Genomic DNA, 20000 nt, shown 5'->3' on the forward strand with positions numbered 1-20000 from the left:
ATTCTTTCTTTCTCTCTCTTTCTCTCTCTCACTCTCTCTCTCTCTCTTTCTCCTCTTCTCTCTCTCTCTCTCTCTCTTTCTCTTCTCTCTCTCTCTTTCTCTCTCTCTCTTAATTTCTCTCTCTCTCTCAATCTCTCTACCCCCGCTCTCTCCCCCCTCTCTCTCTCTCTCTCACTCTCTCTCTCTCTCTCTCTTTCTTTCTTTCTTTCTCTCTCTCTCTTTCTCTCTCTGCCTGTCTATCAATCATTAGCAATGCTTGGCACAACGAACGTAAAAGGGCACACTCACAATAGGAGACTGTCCGTTGGAGTTCGTGCAGACTCCGATCGCAGCACTAGAACCCTGTAAAGTGGTGACCCTTGAAATGCCAAACAATGCAATAAGAGAAACGGACCTGGAAATGTGACTTTTCTCGAAATTAGCATATGTATTTGTGATGATGATAATAACCCCATGGTTACATTTGGCGTACGTTGAGGCAGGTTGTGTTATTCTAGAGGCGTGGTGTTGTTTCAGTACGGTGTTGTGTTTCGTGGAGGTTGTCTTGGTAAACAGACCCATGGACGCCTTTTTGTAAGTGAATGCAGAAAGACAAGTGCTCAGATTTTGACACAGCATTGCCGATTTGTTCGACTCTTTTTTTTTCTGCTTTGAAGTATTGTAATCTTCTTCTTTTTTTTTAACTCAAAAAACAATGAATGAACCGGACTGGAAACAACTTGAATTGACTGCTAACAGTCCAAAATCACGAGTCAAAGAACAGGAGAGGTAAGTTTAGTGAACGTTTAATTATGGGCAACTGCAGGCCGGTAGTTCGAGGTGCTTGTCGTTGTTTTCCGCTCTATTGAATTAAGTGTTCCATTTGTTTATAGAAACAAAAAAACAAGAGAGATAAGTTTATGGACATTTTAATTTTAGACGTCTTTTTGTTTCTCAGAGCTTTATTGTTAGACAAAGCGAAACATTCAAAAAGAACAGTGGACGGGCATACATATGATAATGCGACAATTAAAAAACAAGTATATATAAGCTTAGCAACGCGTTGACTTGTAAATATATCAAAATGGAGTCGTAGAGTCATTATTTAGTGTCCCTTCCCTTCAATCACCACCAGTTCCACGAACATGTGAATGTTTCTTTTTGCGTGTACTTAAGATCTTAGAAACAAAGGAACGTCTTTTATGAAGTGTCCCATAAACTTCTTGTGTGGTGGTTTTTTAAAATAATGAATTGAATATTTAATAAAAAAGTGAAACATAAGACATCGACAAGCACGTCGAACTAACGCTCTGACGTGTACTCTTACGACCAGAAGATGGAGTTGCTTGTAAATGTTGATTGGTATTGTACGTAATTAAACGTTCCTTTTATTAACCTGTACTTTGTGCTTTTGCGGTTTTGATTTTGGAATGCCAGCAGTCTAAATCTGTAGGTTTCTGTCTCCTCCATTACGATAAACGTATTCATGCAACGGCGATCTTTTGGAAGTCTTGCAATCTATCTCTTTCTCTTCAATGCATTAAAGTAAAGGATTTGTTTTTGGAGTGAAAACACACGTACAATTAAAGTTCAATTTAGCATAATTATAGCAAAAACATGAGTTGGTTGCACAAAAGTGCATTCGGGCTGTGGTGGTTTTTCTTTTTTTCTTTTTTTTCTCAGTGTCCCTGTAAAATCGGGAAAACAAATCAATATACAGCTGCATGTACAAACTTGGTATCTGTCTGTCCATTTATGCATTGCGTTGTCCAAAGAGACCGACGTAATTCGAAGAATTAGTCATTGCATGCTTAACAGGATCTTCGAACTTTTCCTTCGTGGTGGGTTGATCGTGCCTTGCTGTAGAGGCCATTTTGCTTTCGGTATTGCTGCTGATCATAAATTTTGCTTCGAAGTTGTTATTGTAAGAGTTGCTGTTATTGTGGTTGTTGTGGTGGTTTTTCATGGTGGTTGGTTGTTGTATTTGTGTTACTTGTAGCTGTTGTAATGTTGTTGTTGTTGTTGTTGTTGTTGTTGTTGTTGCTGCTGCTGCTGTTGTTGTTGTTGTTGTTATTTTTCGTTCAAAAATTGAATTGAATTTGTTTCAGATCTTGCTCCAGAATCATGAGGGAGCAAGTTGAAATGTCGGCCGCAGCCTTATACTCTACGGTAAGTGCTCTGCTTTTCATGTTTCAATTCAAATAATTTCCATAGAGATGTAACAAGCTGAAAAAAGTGCCAGTAAAGCAACTTTGGGTTGTTTTCGTTTCCTGGCCTCGGCTTGCCTGTGTAGAACGTGAATGGCATTTATTTGGACGGAACAGTCATTCTCCGCTTTGGCTAAATCATCGATTTATTTTTCGAACTTTTGTCGATGTACTTCCACTTACCTAATAAATATAAATGATAGCGCACAAGGACAGGAGGCTCGCAGTGGCGTGGTGGTAAGACGTCGGCCTCCTAATCGGGAGGTCGTGAGTTCGAATCCCGGTCGCTGCCGCCTGGTGGGTTAATGGTGGAGATTTTTCCGATCTCCCAGGTCAACTTATGTGCAGACCTGCTAGTGACTTATCCCCCTTCGTGTGTACACGCAAGCGCAAGACCAAGTGCGCACAGAAAAGATCCTGTAATCCATGTCGGAGTTCGGTGGGTTATGAAAACACGAAAATACCCAGCATGCCTACTCAACGAAAGCGGAGTGAAGCTGACTATATGCTCTCCAAATGGGCAAACCAGCTCACACGTAACCAGAAAATTCTGGAACGCTGAAGAAGAAGAAGGAGGCTCGCTCTGTTTGGTTTCAGCGAACATCACATTTTGGTTATTCGTTTTAATGAAGAAGGTACATTCTCAGAGAAAGTAACCTGTGCCAGCCAGCCATTTTTGAGGGTTGAAATTATAAATACAAAAACAACAAGAAATTCCTCCGAGGTAGGAAAAACACCCCCGTTGGTCAAAGGGAAATAACCATTCTCACTGCCACCAACTGAGAAGGTTATTTCCCTTTGACCATTAATATGTCCCTCTATAAGTTCTTGTAGAATCTTAATCCACCAATAACTCCCTAACCGTGTGTTTGACTGGTCCCAATTTTTGTAAGGACCGTCTCAGGAATGTATAGAACCCCTTTGGGGTTTGGTGACGATCGGTCCGTTCATTCTTGAGATCTATATGCGAACACAAACACACAAACACACAAACAAACAAACAAACACATCGACCGAAACCTATACACACCCCTATACCGGGGGTGTAAAAACTCAATGGTGGTAACCTTTTGTAGCCATACCCAGGTTCACCCAAAAGCGGCGTATTGGCTGCCTGTATGGCGGGGTAAAAACGGTCGTACACGTAAAAATCCACTCGTGCAAAACCATGAGTGAACGTACGTGGGAGTTTCAGCCCATGAACGAAGAAGAAGAAGATGATATCCAGGTAGATGAGGTTTTGGAGACTTGGCTCTATTCACAGATAAGAGCAATACACAAAACTGTTGCAGCTACTTGTAAAATATGTAGTCTGATGTAAATTAAGGTTTAAAACCATCTATATCTATATACGGCTTGTGTGTGTGTGTGTGTCTGTCTGTCTGCCTGTCTGTCTGTGTCACTTCGCGATGCACGGCCAAAGTTCTCGATGGATCTGCTTCCAATTTGGTGGGCACATTTAGGTAGACCCCGGACACAATCTGGTCGATGAAAATTTTCAACACGTGCTATCAGCGCGCAGCGCTCAACCGATTTTGTTTTTTCTGTACATCCATTCCCAGTAACTCTTCCTTATCTTCTCCAGTGTTTTGCGCGTTTATCTCTCTTCCTTCGTGTGGCGTCAATCGCGTACAATGCGCCGGCAAAGCCGGCGTACACCCGGCTCAACTTCTTCCCGGCGAAGCCGGGTACCCGGCGAAGCGGGTATTCATCTAGTAACTATATATGTACCCAAATCAAACAATATTATATTTTCGTCATATAATCTTTCATTCGCTTGCGCCTTCGTGACAGGCGGAAGAAAAAAACCAGTCAGATAAGTTTTCGTTATTAATTGTTTGTCTGTGCACTTAAAAGACCGTTGGGTCGATATATTTGTGAATGTATTGTTTTGTCAATAACAAACGTTCCAACAGCCTACCTTTCTTGTTTGTTGATTCTATATACAGGGGCGGACCCCCCAGCGGGACAAAACACAAAAACACACAAAAAAAGAAGAAAAAAAGAAGAAGAAAAATGTATCACCTGAAAATAGCACTTTACACGCTCAGATTGCACCAGATTGCACAATTTTGCTTCCTTTTTAAAAAAAATTCCGGGGGGGCATGCCCCCGGACCCCCCTAGCATGCTCGGCGCTTCGCGCCATCGGTTCGGCGCTTCGCGCCTTCGCTGATAAGATACAAAAAAAAAAAAAAAAAGAACTTTGCATCCCCCCCTTTCAAAACCCAGATCCGCCCCTGTATATATATATGTACCCGTGTGCGTTAGCACGCGAAACAACTATTACAGCGTTTATGTCCCACCAGCAAGTTCTTATTGATCAATTAAACAATTAAACCAAAGAGTCACATGTCATTCACTGGGTTTTGATTCAAAATAAACATTATGAGAATGATAGCATTACAAACAAGCTAATTGGGTAATACAGGATATGACTGCAACAAGGCTAGACGCAATTCTCCAGAAAGAATGATACAATAGGCAATTACTATGAATCATGCTGTTTTCCGTCTAGTGATGTTTGGCTAGAACGACCCTGAAATAAATTTTTTAGTTTTTTGAACATCATGATAGATCCGTCTAGGCTTGGTAATTATGCACATGCGATCGAGTTTTTTGTTTGTTTGTTTTTTTAACACTTGACAACAGTCTACATCCTGGCTGCGTGATTTGAATAGAGTGAGATTTGTTTAAGAGTTAGTTTAGTAACGGACACATGCGTCGCTTTGCAAAATTAATTCTGATTTTGTTTAATCCCACTATGCACAGAAGAAAAATATTGCTTTTCACCGTCGCGACAGGGCTATAGGGCCATGTGATACGGGGACAAACCCGGCTTATGAACAAGAACAAGAAGAAAAAGAGCAAGAACAAGAACAAGAACAATGATGATAAAATCGTTTATTTTAACGTCACTCTCTAAAAGAACAAGAACAAGAATTTATTCCGCCAAATAGCATAAAAGCTATTGGTATTTGTCCTGGTTTTGATAACATGCAAATACACCCATACACTCCTTACAGATACGACACAGTAGTAAAACCAACAGGCCAATATGTGGTTTCGAGGAAGAAAAAAATTGTTTGAGTGTGATTTAAATCCAAAAACTATGCAACAAGGCTGGTGATTTTTGGTATGTGTCCAAGTGGAAGGGTGGAAGAGTGGAAGGATGGAAGAGTGGAAGGATGGAAGGGTGGAAGGATGGAAGGATGGAAGGACTGAAGGGTGGATGGATGGAAGGGTGGAAGGACGGAAGAGTGGAAGGGTGGAAGGGTGGACGAGTGGAAGGATGGAAGAGTGGAAGGATGGAAGGGTGGAAGAGTGGAAGGATGGAAGGGTGGACGAGTGGAAGGATGGAAGAGTGGAAGGATGGAAGGGTGGAAGGACGGAAGGGTGGAAGGGTGGAAGAGTGGAAGAGTGGAAGGGTGGAAGAGTGGAAGGGTCGTGTACACTACATTGGGGTGTGCACGTTAAAGATCCCACGATTGACAAAAGGGTCTTTCCTGGCAAAATTGTATAGGCATAGATAAAAATGTCCACCAAATACCCGTGTGACTTGGAATAATAGGCCGTGAAAAGGCGATATAAGACTTCATATAATAATAAACTTGTATCAAAGGGACGTAATCATTATTTGTGTGTGTGAAGTTGTTTCCCTTTGCACGTTTGCTGCGGATGGTGTATACGGTAGGCCTGCTGTTTACAGTACCTATAGACGTACCAATTGTTACGCCCACACCCCCGGACACAAAAAAAACCCACAGCTAGTAGGAATTACAATAGTGACACATCGCAGTTTTGGTGATGTTGTTTGCGTTATTTTCCGAGTGAAAACAACCTTTCATGGTCATTGCGTGTTCGTTTGGTTAAATCGTGATGTGAGAAAGTTGCTGTGCCCTGTATTAAAATCATGACGAATACCGTTAGTTGCGAAAACAAGCATTTTGTTCACACCCTCCGCCGCGGCCATCACTACGTACATCGTTCCGCCCGTCCCCCACCCTCCTTCTATCACCTCTCCCCACCCACACCCCACACCCCCCCCCCCCCACCCACCCCGCCCGTAACGAATCATGCATTGTTTACTTGTCATCACGATACGTCAGTGTTGTCTGAAATAAACGGACTGATCTATATAGTAGGTCAACAAGGTATATTTTCCACACTAAACGCAACAGAGGTAAATGAGCAACTGATAAAAAAACTATCGTGTTTTCACCGTGGCGATATTTTGACGAGAACAAGTATAATACGCCGAGTCACGTGTGTGCGTGTGTGTGTGTGTGTGTGTATGTGTATGTGCGTGCGTGCGTGTGTGCGTGTGTGTGTGTGTGTGTGTATGTATGTGTGTGTGCGCGCGCGCGTGTGTGTGTGTGTGTGTGTGCGTGTGTAGAGGGGGGACTGTATCACACTACCCCCCCCCTCCCTCTCTGTCTCAACTACGGCTTCCTGGTTCCCTGTTTACAATCGCATCTCCTCCAAGTTCGCAGGTGGAAATGGCTATGAGTGTCGTATCTCCGCGTGAGACACGAACTGTCACGTGTGTTTTGATTTTGATTCAGAGGGTCCAAGTTTCATAAAGAGGTTAACTTCCTTGTTGTTGTTGTTTGTGTTTTTTATTTTCTTTCTGGTTTTTTTTCTGGGTTTTTTTTCTTTTGTATTTTCGTTAGATTTGGCAAGGTAGCAGTCAAATTATCCATCTTTATTGTTCTTAGTAGTAGTAGTACACATCATTAAGTGCATAATAAACAGACTGGTTAGTCCGGTGTCAGAATGATGTGACTGGGTGAGACATGAAGCCTGTGCTGCGACTTCTGTCTTGTGTGTGGCGCACGTTATATGTCAAAGCAGCACCGCCCTGATATGGCCCTTCGTGGTCGGCTGGGCGTTAAGCAAACAAACAAACGAAAAGCATAATAAACAAGGAAATACGTATGAAATGCAAAGCGCTGATCGAGCCAGAACTAAGTGGTCTGGTCCAGACCTAGTACATGTACTCGCCTTGAAGGGTCATATGAAAGGTGTCTGCATTTTGATCAAGGACGACGTTGAGGACTTCCTGGCTCAGAAGAAGTTTTTTTTTTAAAGTTACAATGTCCGCGAACAGAAGTATTTTCATTCGTCAGAACCCTAGCACAATGGTACCTGCGATGCGAGGCCCCTCTGATGAGAGGCCAACTCCCAGTAAGGGACACATGCACCATCTGTAGTCCAGATTTAACTTGGTGCAGACTCTCGACGGTGTCCTAACACCCCCGTGTGCCTGCATGCCCACGATAAAGAACCCACTTTCGCAGCAAAAGTCTCAGGGCTTGGACACACGAATGCACGCATGCAGGAAAAAGAAAAGAAATGGGTAGCGCCGTATGCTGTATGGCAGCTCGCTTTCCCCAGTGAGAAAGCAGCCCGAATTTCCATGAGGGTCACCTCACAGGACTGTATCAATCCTATCCTCATCCTTATCCCTATCCCTTTTTCTATCACTTTGACAAAGTTGTACCTGGCATGGTCAGCTGTCCTGCCGCTCTAGACTCGGATTCCGCGGTCATCTGAGAGTCAACACCAGATAAAACAGTGTTTTATTCAACAATGTATGGATATAATATATATATATATATAATAAGTGTGAGAGAGATAAGATGCACAAGCACATGTGTCATCGTCGGATCCGACGGACAACCAAGAAGATGAAATGTCATGACAGGGCACCTGTAGGGACACTTTGGGCTGGTTTCAAATGTGTCTTTTCGTCGCTGGTACCACGTGACCAGCTTTTTTACCAATTTACCAGCTCGCTGAGTGCTCTAATGTAGCTCAATGGTTACGTCGAGTAGAAAAACTCAAAATGTCGTCGAGTGTTTAAAATTGACGCCTTTTCTTTTGTTGGCGCTACAAAGAAGGGACTTCGCGATTAAAGAGTACTGCATGGCACAAGCGTTGATTTTGAGCCGCCATTTCTTTCAATTTCAAATATAATTTAAAGAAATTATGTTGTATCCGTTTATGCGTATGGAAGGATATCGATCTTATCCAATGTAAAAACGCTCACTTAGTTATGATGGTTTACATGGTTATTTACATGAGAAGGCTTTTACGATGATCGATGGTCACACATCGCTAAGGAGCACTATCTTAAAAAAAAAAATTTTAAAAAAATTAAAAAAACACATAAAATAAAAATTAAAAAAGTGTCGCAACGTTGGAGGCTTCACAGCTTGAGGCTAATTATTCTGTCGCAAACTTCGTTTCTTATTGTCGCAAAAACACAAGTGCGAGAAGACCCCACCCTGTTTTACATAACGTTCTGTTGATTGAAGTACCTTCAAAGAGTAACTGGGTGTTAACAAATCACGAGCTTGACACTGATAAATGGTTGGCTTTTGCATGCATTGCAGAACTAGAGTAGCACGTGCTCATCTACAGGACTCGAAACATTTCACTGCTGAACACAGTATTATTACGTACCATCACGATATTGATCACGATGATCAAGTTTTATTGAACTGTATTGTATTGCATTGTGTTGTGTTGTGTTGTGTTGTGTTGTATTGTATTGTATTGTATTGTATTGTATTGTTGTGTTGTATTGTTGTGTTGTGTTGTGTTGTATTGTGTTGTGTTGCGTTGCGTTGCGTTGCGTTGCATTGCATTGCATTGCATTGTTGTGTTGCGTTGCGTTGCGTTGCGTTGCGTTGCGTTGTATTGTATTGTATTGTATTGTATTGTATTGTATTGTATTGTATTGTATTGTATTGTATTGTATTGTATTGTATTCCTTGTTGTTGAATGTAAATCAAGACCTGACAAAAAATAGTCTTGTCTTCTTCGTCATTGCTTTTTTCTTCTTTTTCTTGGTCATTGACTAGCTAGCGACATGGAAGATTTACCAAGCTTAGTTTATTCTTTGTATTATAAATGTTTGTCTGTCTGTCTGTTTACTGTTAAAGACCATTGGATCAACGTTCTAGTGACTGTAACGTTTTGCATTGCCATAAATCAAGCGCTCCAATAACCTACCATTCTCGATTTTTGATTGTTTATTTTTTTATTTTTTATTTTTTATTTTTTTGCGTATTTTTGTATCATTCCAATAGACGATACATTATAACTGAGAGAAAAAAAAAGTTGAAATCAAGCACACTATCTCATAAAAACATTGCAGTCCGGTCCATCCCCCCGCCCGCTCCCCCCCTCCCCCCTCCAAAAAAAAAAAAACCAGACAAAATTCTTAAGTCAACTCAATCTTGATGGATAGTTAAAGCGTATACCGAGTGTATCCGTATTACAATTTATACGCCACTTCGATGACCAATTTCTGGGATACATTCCGAGGAAGGCACAAAACTACTTTATGACCTGGCTTTTTAAAGGTAGACACATGGTGTGTTTTTTATGAGCTTTTTGTAGTATGGCTGCCAACATCGTAAGGAGAACTCGGCCGTTTCACGTCAGTTAACAGAGCAGTGAGTGTGCTGTAAGGAAGTATGCCAAATCGGGATAAATAAAGATATCATTATTCTCCTTGATGACAACATCAATTGTAAGAATTGTATTGAATTTTTCAATATGCGCAAGCACGTACACCCGCGTGGCACACACGCACGACACGACACACTCGCATGTACGCACGCACGCACGCACGCACGCACGCATGCACGCACGCACGCATACACGCACGACTGAAACATGCGCGGCACACACGCACTCACGACACACTCGCATGCACGCACGCACACGCACACGCACACACACACACACACACTCACACACACACACACCCACACACACACACACACACACACACACACAAACACTCACACACACACACACACACACACACACATACACACACACACGTACACTGAGTCATATACCTCTCTCTCTCTCTCTCTCTCTCTCTCTCTCTCTCTCTCTCTCTCTCTCTCTCTCTCTCTCTCCATTGCCCGTTCTCTGTTTGTCTGTTAGCTTCTCTGTCTGTCTGTGCTGTCTTTGTGGCTCTGCCTAGCGCCTGCCTGTTGGTCGCCCCCCCCCCTCCCCACCCCCCTTTTTTATCATTTTTTAAAATCATCACTCGCATGTCTATTTAAAGGACTGTATCTGATGTATCTTTAAACTGAAGCGACAAGCTCAATGACAATAGCTAAGGTTCCATCCGGGCATCTTCCGCGAGACCCAAAGGCTGGAAACGCTACAGGAAACGTCACTTCCGTTGATCAGTCAGTTTCACTCTGACTGTCACTCTGTCTGTGTGTTGAAACTGCTGCTAGTATTCTGTGTAAAGATCGTTTAAAGTTCGGTAAGTGTTGGTTACGGATTGCATGTGGACAGTGCACGCGTGTTCAAGCAATTAGTTTTGATGGTTCTGCAACAGTTGCTGCTGTCGGTATACTAAATCGTCTGGTTTTAGGCGGAGAAGCTCTTTTTGTGAGTACTATAATTTCATCTTTATTTATTTGCAACTAAATGTTACTTTGTTAACTTGATTTGTGGTGTGTCATGGAATTTTTTTCTTACTGTGATTTGTTGGTTTAATTGCATCCGAGTGGGATGTTGTAACTGATAAAAGACATTATTGAAGGTAAGGTTTATCACTGGCTGCTCAAGTGTTCATCTGTAATCAGGCTTGACTACTTAGGCCAAAAAAAAAAAATTGTCTGTTTAGGGTAACCCGACCGACCCTATCGATTTGGCGCCGACCCAAAAACTTTTTTTTGATTTCAAAAAAAAAAATAAAAAAAAGAGGTAAAAATGCTAAAAAGAGACATTTGGCGTTTCTTTCTCTCCCTTTCTCTCTGTTTTATCCAAGCGAAGCGAGCGAAGCAAGCGAAGCTAGGTTGGTCCCACACTAGAGTTGATTTCAACCAAATGATGTGTGTGTGTGTGTGTTAGAACCCCTAAAACTTTCACAGGTTTTAAGACATAAATCGTTTTGATCCGACATCGACAACGGCAGTTACAAGCGCTTCCAATTTCTAAGTCATAACAAAGAAGGAGGTCAAACCCAGGTCAAGAAGACAATCAAAACTCATGACGTCAAACTCATGACATCATTCTCTTCAACACAAGGAGCTGAATTCAAAATGTTATGACATCTTCCATGACGTCAAACTTGAGGATTCCATTTCCAAGCTAAAGTCTTTGTGTACATCAAATCTGGTGGTAGCACGAGATGTTGTAAGAGACACCGTGAATTACTTGCAATCCTGGTGAGTTGGTTGATATGATGGACGACGACAACAACAACAACAACAACAACAACAACAACAACAACAACAACAACAACAACAACAACACCTCCACCACCAACAACAAAAAAACAACAACACCACCACCACCACCACTAACAACAACAACAACAACAACAACAACAACAACTACAACGACACCACCACCACAACCACCACAACCACCAACAACGAGATGTTGTAAGAGACACCGTGAATTACTTGCAATCCTGGTGAGTTGGTTGATATGATGGACGACGACAACAACAACAACAACAACAACAACAACAACACCTCCACCACCAACAACAAAAAACAACAACACCACCACCACCACCACTAACAACAACAACAACAACAACTACAACGACACCACCACCACAACCACCAACAACAAAAATCCATTAAAAACCGTTATTTTCCATTTCTCAACCGATTTTTATGAACATTTGTGAAAAGGTCCGTTGTCCCTTACTGAAGATATCGAGATGTTGGACGAGACTTCGTTATTTACTTGTAATCAGGTAATCTAGGTGTACATCAAATCTCGTAGCACGAGATGTTGGACGAGACTTCGTCATTTGCTTGTAATCAGGTAATCTTGGTGTACATGAAATCTGGTAGCACGAGATGTTGGACGAGACTTCGCTATTTACTTGTAATCAGGTAATCTAGCACGAGATGTTGGACGAGACTTCGTCATTTGCTTGTAATCGCTCTCTCTCTCTCTTTCTCTTTCTCTCTCTCTCTCTCTCTCTCTCTCTCTCTCTCTCTCTCTCTCTCTCTCTCTCTCTCTCTCTCTGCCAAACATATATGCATTTACCATCCAAAGCACTGCATTTTCCGAGGAAAGATATCATCATAAACAGAGAGAGAGAGAGAGAGAGAGAGAGAGAGAGAGAGAGAGAGAGAGAGAGAGAGAGAGAGAGAGAGAGAGTAAACAAGTATGAAACAATAACAACAAAACAACAACAAGAACATTACACACAAAAAAGGACAGTATTGTCATCAAAACAACAACAACAACAAACACAACAGCCACAACAACAACCACAACAACTGACAAGATTTCTAGGTGTGGAACCTCTCTCTCTCTCTCTCTCTCTCTCTCTCTCTCTCTCTCTCTCTCTCTCTCTCTCTCTCTCTCTCTCTCTCTCTCTCTCTCTCTCTCTCAATGATGGCTCCTTCGCTTGGGGTATGCAGTGCCAGGCACTGCACTTCTACTTAATTTATACGTTAGTTTTGAAACATGTATTCATCAAATATAAGAAGTGAATGTTCAGCCAAAAAAAAAAAAAAAAAAAAAAAAAAAAAACTTTACCTACCTACCGACCCTACTTTTTTTGGTCATGTTACCCTAAACAGACAATTTTTTTTTTTTGGCCTTATTAGGGTTATACAGGAATGAATGAATGAACTTAACGAACGAGATAGATAGATTGATAGATAGATAGATAGATAGATAGATAGATAGATAGATAGATAGATAGATAGATAGATAGATAGATAGATAGATGAATGGATAGATGAATGGATAGATGAATGGATAGATTAATGGATAGATTAATAGATAGATTGATAGATAGATAGATAGATAGATAGACAGATAGATAGACAGATAGATAGATTTTGCAGAGTTCTTTCTTGTATCGGTTTTGTATGTATTAGATATGGGGGAAAGTGTAATACAATTAAGTATGTCAATTCCTTATGACTTGTCTTCTGCAGTCCTTTTGCCTCGTGACTTTACTCATAGACAAATCTTTCATATGCTTCGTCATGCCGAACACTTGATAAGGGCGGAATATGTCTATACACCTACTCTTAAGAAAGATTGGGGAGGTGGGGGGAGGGGGGGGGGTAGTGACAGAGAGATGATGAGAGAGAGACTAAGACTGGACTTGATTTTACAAGGATAAAGATTTAAGGCTGGGACTTCCTTTGCAATCTGTCCTTGGGACAATAAACACACACACACAAACAAACAAATCACTACCAATTTATACTAAAGCAGAAACACTATAGAAGTTAAAATTCAAACACCAATATACACATGTTTGGGATGATGATGATGATGATGATGATGATGATGATGATGATGATGATGATGATGATGATGATGATGATGATGATGATGATGATGATGATGATGATGATGATGATGATGATGATGATGATGATGATGATACAGTCATTTACATTTCTTTAGAAAGAGAGAGAGAGAGAGAGTGATTGACGGACAGACGGACAGACGGACAGACAGAGAGATAGACAGACAGACAGACAGACAGACAGACGGACAGACAGACAGACAGACTTACTAAAAGAGAGAGAGAGAGAAAGAGAGAGAAAACCCAGAAAAACAGATAACGATTGAGAGAGAGAGAGAGAGGGGGGAGAGAGAGAGACAGACAGACAGACAGACAAACAGAAAACCAGAGAATGATTGAGAGAGAGAGAGAGAGAGAGAGAGAGAGAGAGAGAGAGAGAGAGAGAGAGAGAGAGAGAGAGAGAGAGAGAGAGAGAGAGAGAGAGAGAGAGAGAGAGAGAGAGAGAGAGAGAGAGAGAGAGAGAGAGAGAGAGAGTTGATCAACGAACCGAAAGGCGAACCAGGAAGATGTAAGCACAATGCAATCTATGTTAATTAGTTCAAGGTCACTGTCATGTCGTTAGTCTGCCTGATTATTAGATATGGGTCTGCATCACGTACATCACTATGGACCCCTCGTGTCCGCAGTGAATGTTGTGCGAAATCCCTATCAAGATTTGGCAAACTTTTCTGTAGGTGACTTGAATATGCTGATTTCGGGTCAGATACTTTATCAGGACATCGGAACCTCCTTTTTAAGGTCTTCAGGGCGAGAAAAACGTGAGAGAAGGATTGTCATAGTTGCAGTAAGGTCTGTTTACGTACACACGCATTTATTACAATAAGCTTTTACGGTCACGCATAGATGCATATCCGTTAAAAAGTCCCGCGTCTCAAATAACACGGCATTTAAAGTTTAATCTTTTGTCGGGGTAGGTTTTTCTCTTATCTTTACCGTATCTCAAAAAGGCGTCCAACCGGCCTAAACACCCCGACACACACACACATACACGCACCACCACCACCACCACTACCACCAAACAAACAAACAAACAAACAAACACCGATACTTCCTGAAACACAGTAGGTATTTGTCTTATCTTTACCGTATCTTAAAGGCACAGTAAGCCTCCCGTAAACCATCACAGAGCTCCCCGAGCGTCTAAATACAGTACAAGCATACTTCCATTTGAACGCTCACCGAACGGGAACATCCTGGCTGCTTTCAGTCGAGCGTGAGACATTTTCCAAGAATTTATTTTCGTAGACTTGTTCCGTTAACAACAACGGCGCCTCGTTTTTGCGCTAGACCTAACTTTTAAAATCTAAATAATAAATTGACAGCTTGTTACACAAACATTCTTTAATCATAAAAGAATTCGTTTTTCATCAAGACAAGATCAGAACAATTCGAAGTTGTGAAAGTTTAAAAAAAGAAAAGCCCGGAAGCAGGGTCACGCAAGGGTCGTAGCAGACGACGGCCGGTTTATCAGTGCAAATCGCCGTTCCTCTCAACAGTCACAAGCCATCGCTAGAGTTCTTGTGAACCACAGCCGTTGTTTCGTGCATAAAAAAACGTGCTATTGTAGATAAGCTCACGTCGAGTCGCATTCAAATGACTAACTATGACGACTGCATTGTGAAAAGGGAAAACTGGATCACACGGGTTCACGATGGCTCAGGGGTAAGATAAACCACGCAAAAATAAATTCTTTGAAAATTGTTCGCTCTTTACGGAGGGCACCTAGGATGTTCTCAATTGGTGAGTGTTTAAATGAAAGGGTGTTTGTACTGTGTGTAAAAGCCTGACCGTATCTGTGATGGTTTACGGGAGGCTTACTCTGCCTTTAAAAAGGCGTCAATCCCCAAACACCCGACACACACACACATACACACACCACCACCATTACAACCAAACCCACTGAAAACAAACGAACAACTGTTCCCTCTTAAACACGGTATGTATTTGTCTTTTCTTAACCGTATCTCAAAATGTGTCAAAACCTAAACGAAAACTATACCCCTCAAAAAACAGAAAACAAATAAAAGCAACCTTAGTGTTGCGACGTGTGTAAAAATAACTCCTTGTGGGAGACTGACAGTTGGTTTCTCCGAAACTCAAATGGAAAAAAATTCCGGGTCAGAGTATACATGTACGTATAAATGATAAGTATGAAATGTAAGGGGAAACACCATTTGACGGTGAGGAGTTTTTGTGTGTGTAAGGATGACCCATATCGTGCCGGATCGCAATCGTGACGAACGGGTGAATAGAGATTAAATGCCGAGTATCAAAAGCGGGGTGTCCTTTCATGGCAGTCAGGCGTATCGTGGTTAACTTGTTGAATTGAATCTCTTCAGTCTGTGGGGCGGGGGGGGGGGGGGTGGCACAGGCACTGTATCCAAGATTCCTGTTCTGAAACGATGACAAAAATCGACGACCGTACGACGATGATACCGACTACGATGACAACAACAACAATAAAAACAACAAGAAACTTTAGGAAAGTCAAATGACTTGATTTCTTGTAATATCCTTATTTGGGAGGGGGGGGAGGGTTGGGGTGGGGGGGGGGTTGGGGTGGGGGGTGGGAGGGCTCAATATTGATTTATTAGTTCAGTCTAGATCAGTTCAGTTATGTTCAGTGAAGTGCCATTCACTACAGTTGAGTGATGTGGTCATGGGAACGGCCGGAAATGAGCGTGAGGTTAATCTAGATCATGATAATTTGGGATTATTTGTTTTGAATTTTAAATCTACGGGGGGGGGGGGGGAGTACGGGGGGGAGGGGGGAGGGGGGAGTAAGGGGAGGGGGAGGGGAGGTCAGGAAAACCCCGTCATTGGCTAAATGCACTTTTTCAAATAGCCGACACCGGATAAATATTTCGTACGAAGCGCGGTGTATTACCAAACAAATTTGTCAACATAATTAGTATTCCCGACTTAGCACAGACAGGAGCAGGCTGTAATTGTTGGTGTGTGTTCACGTGTAAAGATGCTCTTATTCAATGTAAACGCCAGGACAGACCTGTGATGTTTACACGATGGTTTACATATTAGTTTACACGGGAAGGAAGACCTGCGTAACTTCCGGTCATTCTCATAACTTTTACTTTCATATATCAGACTCATTCGGGTCGCAGCGCATCTCGCTACAGTTACAATCAAATACAACAAATTTACCCAGTGTGATTTCCGTGCCTGTGGTTATCACAAGCGTGCGTGTTCTGAAGTCAGAGTTTTCTCACGGCCACTGCAGTGCAATGCTGTACCGCTTGACTTGCTGATAATGGCACCAGTGACCCGAAGAATTCCAAACAGCCAGATGATATAACGTTTCTTTCCATATAAACACCCTGATGCGCAAAGCTGAACTTCATTTTCACTACAGGGAACCCATACGCCATAGCCATGTAATGAAAAAAATGGTGCAAAGAATCGTAAACAAGACAGAAAGAAAGGCATTATGTGCCGAGACTACACGGCCTTGAAGGCAAAGAAAATTGTTTTTACGATCTGTGAATAGTAAATTGTTGTTCACATTCTCAAAACCAAACTTAATTGCCTGCTCGTGTGCGGGGTAGCATTAGCATTAATGTGAGCCAGTGTTTGGACTGGTACGGGAAGACGGTCTGAAAGAGACAGACAGACAGACAGACAGACAGACACGCACGCAAGTTCGCATGCACCAATATACACGCATAGACACACATGGACACACACTCAGTTACACTCGCACACAAGTGCGCAAACAAACAAAACGCATGGACATAAGACTCACGTACACGTCCACAACCGCACAAACAAACGCGCGCATGCACCAAGGCAAACCTTTAATAATAATAATTAAGTAGATGTGTACTGCCGGGCAGTACATACCCCAAGCGAAGTCGTCCATCTGTGTGTACATGATTCTCTCTCTCTCTCTCTCTCTCTCTCTCTCTCTCTCTCTCTCTCTCTCTCTCTCTGTCTTAAAATGTGTCATCGATGACGTGTTTTCATACTTGCTAATGCGGCAGGCTAATCATGACGTCAAATTGAAACTTCTTGAAGTCTCTCAGAAAGGGACATGAAAACCATGTGGGGGTTACTGGTTTGGGCTGAAAAAAAACCCAACTCCACCTAAAATTCAAGCGCCTATGGGGCTGAATTATGCAGCATAAATTGTGAAACATCAGGATATCTCACACTTTCAATTCTGCCATCATGTCAAATCTGACAACAAACCTACCCACAAAATGTCATAAATATCGGTGTAGAATTGAGACTTAACGGTTTTTAACTGCCAAAAATAAGTTTTTTTGACTGGAATAGTTTGTCTTGAAATTCAGTTTGGGACAACGGAGCCACCCACTAAATTTCAAAAAGATAGGTGAAAATTTAAATGTAACGGTTTTCAACTGCCAAAATTATGTTTTTCTTCTGGAAAAGTATGGAGTGAAAATCAGTTGGGGACAACGAACCTACCCACAAAATTTCATAAATATCGATGAAGAATTGAGATTTAACGGTTTTTAACTGCCAAAAATAAGGTTTTTTGTCTGGAAAAGTATGTCTTAAAATTCAGTTTGGGACAACGGACCCACCCACTAAATTTCATAAAGATAGGTGAAGAATTGAAATTTACCGTTTTTTAACTGCCAAAATTATGTCTTTCTTCTGGAAAAGTATAGAGTGAAAATCAGTTGGGGACAACGAACCTACCCACAAAATTTCATAAATATCGGTGAAGAATTGAATTTTAACGGTTTTTAACTGCCAAAATTATGTTTTTCTTCTGGAAAAGTATGGAGTGAAAATAAGTTGGGGACAACAAACCTACCTTTAAAATTTCATAAGAATCAGTGAAGAAATAGGATTTAACGATTTTTTAACGGCCTTTAAATCATTGGTGATGTCATCATAACCCAGTCGTTGTAGTTGTCGTCGTAGTTGTTGGTGTTGTTGTTGTCATGTTCGTTGTCGTGATTGTTGTTGTTCTCGTGTTGTTGTTGTTGTTGTTGTTGTTGTTGTTGTTGTTGTTGTTGTTGTTGTTGTTGTTGTTGTTGTTGTTGTTGTCGTCGTCGTCGTCGATGTCATTTGTTGTTGTTGTTGTTATCGTCGTCGTCGTCGTCATCGTCGTCGTTGTCAGAGGTTATTTCTAAAGATTTCATTGATAGTCTTTGTTCTCGTCACCAAGACTTGCTAAGAACAAGCTTGGAACAGCAAGAGTTCCAAGAACAAGATTAGAACAACTCATTACATCATTACCAGTACGTCATTTGTATTTAGAACACACTTTAGAAAAAAACTCTTCAGCTACAAACCAGTCACCCTCACATGGCGGAGGTGTTTGTCTAAACCACTTACTGAAATGTTTTGAGGTTTAATGACCATACACATGTTGAACCGGTGAGTGTCTTCCGCTGCTTAATTCGCAAATAACTATTTTATTAAAGTCCGCTTGAAACGCTCAAAGATGAAATTCCATGTTAAAAAGTGACAAAAGTTTCACATTTTCCCGTTGTAACAGCTTCCGATGATATTATATGAAAATTCTGATCCTCTGAGAGGATTCCCCGAAACAAAATCAGTTTGTACGCCTAATTTTAATAGAATTGTCCAAACAGTGTCGCTAATATTGTGCTAAAAGATGAATTCTAGAACAATGTCCAGACAGACACCACTTGGCCAAAAAATTTTCAGTGCTGGGAGATGAAAAAAAAAACTACCTCGCTACGCGCGGGCTTCGCCCGCGCTCCGCTTGGATAATAAGAAGAAGAACATTTATATAGCGCTAAATCAAAAACTTTCGTTAAAAAGGCTTGCTCTAAGCGCTTGACATCTAAACTAAAACGTCATTCACACTCTTTACAATGATGTACAAGAACTTCATGTCACACTCTTTCATTCAGTATAGCACCATTCACACAGTTGTTATTCTGTACAAGACAATAAGTTAGTCTAACATTTAGAATGTTCATAAGATGAAAACAAGAGAAAACCAGACTGATTAAAACAACTGCTTAGTGCTAACAAAGCATGAATCTTAATGATAACGTAATACATGTTTAACTGTTAAGACCATAAAAAACCTATATGCTAAAATAACTTCGAACCTTTACATATAGAAACAGACACAGACATACAGACAGACAGAGAGACACACCCACAGGTACACCAACACACCCACACACACACTAACATACACACACACGCATACGCACGCACGCACACACACAAACACACTCACACACAAACAAACAAACACACAAACAAACAAACAAGCACACAAACACACACGCACGCGCACACGCACGCGCCCGCACCTACGGACACACACACACACACACACACACTCACTCACTCACGTATACACACACACACACAAACAAACAAACAAACACTCAAACAAACAAACAAACACTCAAACAAAAAACAAACACACACACACACACACACACACATATACAGACAGACACACACACACACACACACACACACACACCGTAAAATGAGG

General features: G+C 41.5%; 1 protein-coding gene across 3 annotated transcripts in view; it reads left to right on the forward strand.

The window, feature by feature from the left end:
• Nucleotides 1-398: 398 nt before the first annotated feature.
• LOC138954445 (uncharacterized) overlaps nucleotides 399-20000 on the forward strand; it is a 30824-nt gene continuing 11222 nt past the window's right edge. The window contains exons 1-2 of one of the 3 annotated variants that reach the window (XR_011451838.1): nucleotides 399-573; nucleotides 2088-2148. Coding sequence is in view for 1 of the 3 variants with exons in the window: in XM_070326289.1 (XP_070182390.1) it covers nucleotides 695-768; nucleotides 2088-2148 (135 nt within the window). In the remaining 2 variants the exon portion in view is untranslated. The other 2 variants (XM_070326289.1, XR_011451839.1) reach the window with 2 other exon arrangements.

The sequence above is a fragment of the Littorina saxatilis genome, unplaced genomic scaffold, assembly GCF_037325665.1.
Source record: "Littorina saxatilis isolate snail1 unplaced genomic scaffold, US_GU_Lsax_2.0 scaffold_1095, whole genome shotgun sequence".
In the NCBI taxonomy this organism is placed as follows: Eukaryota; Metazoa; Mollusca; class Gastropoda; order Littorinimorpha; family Littorinidae; genus Littorina; species Littorina saxatilis.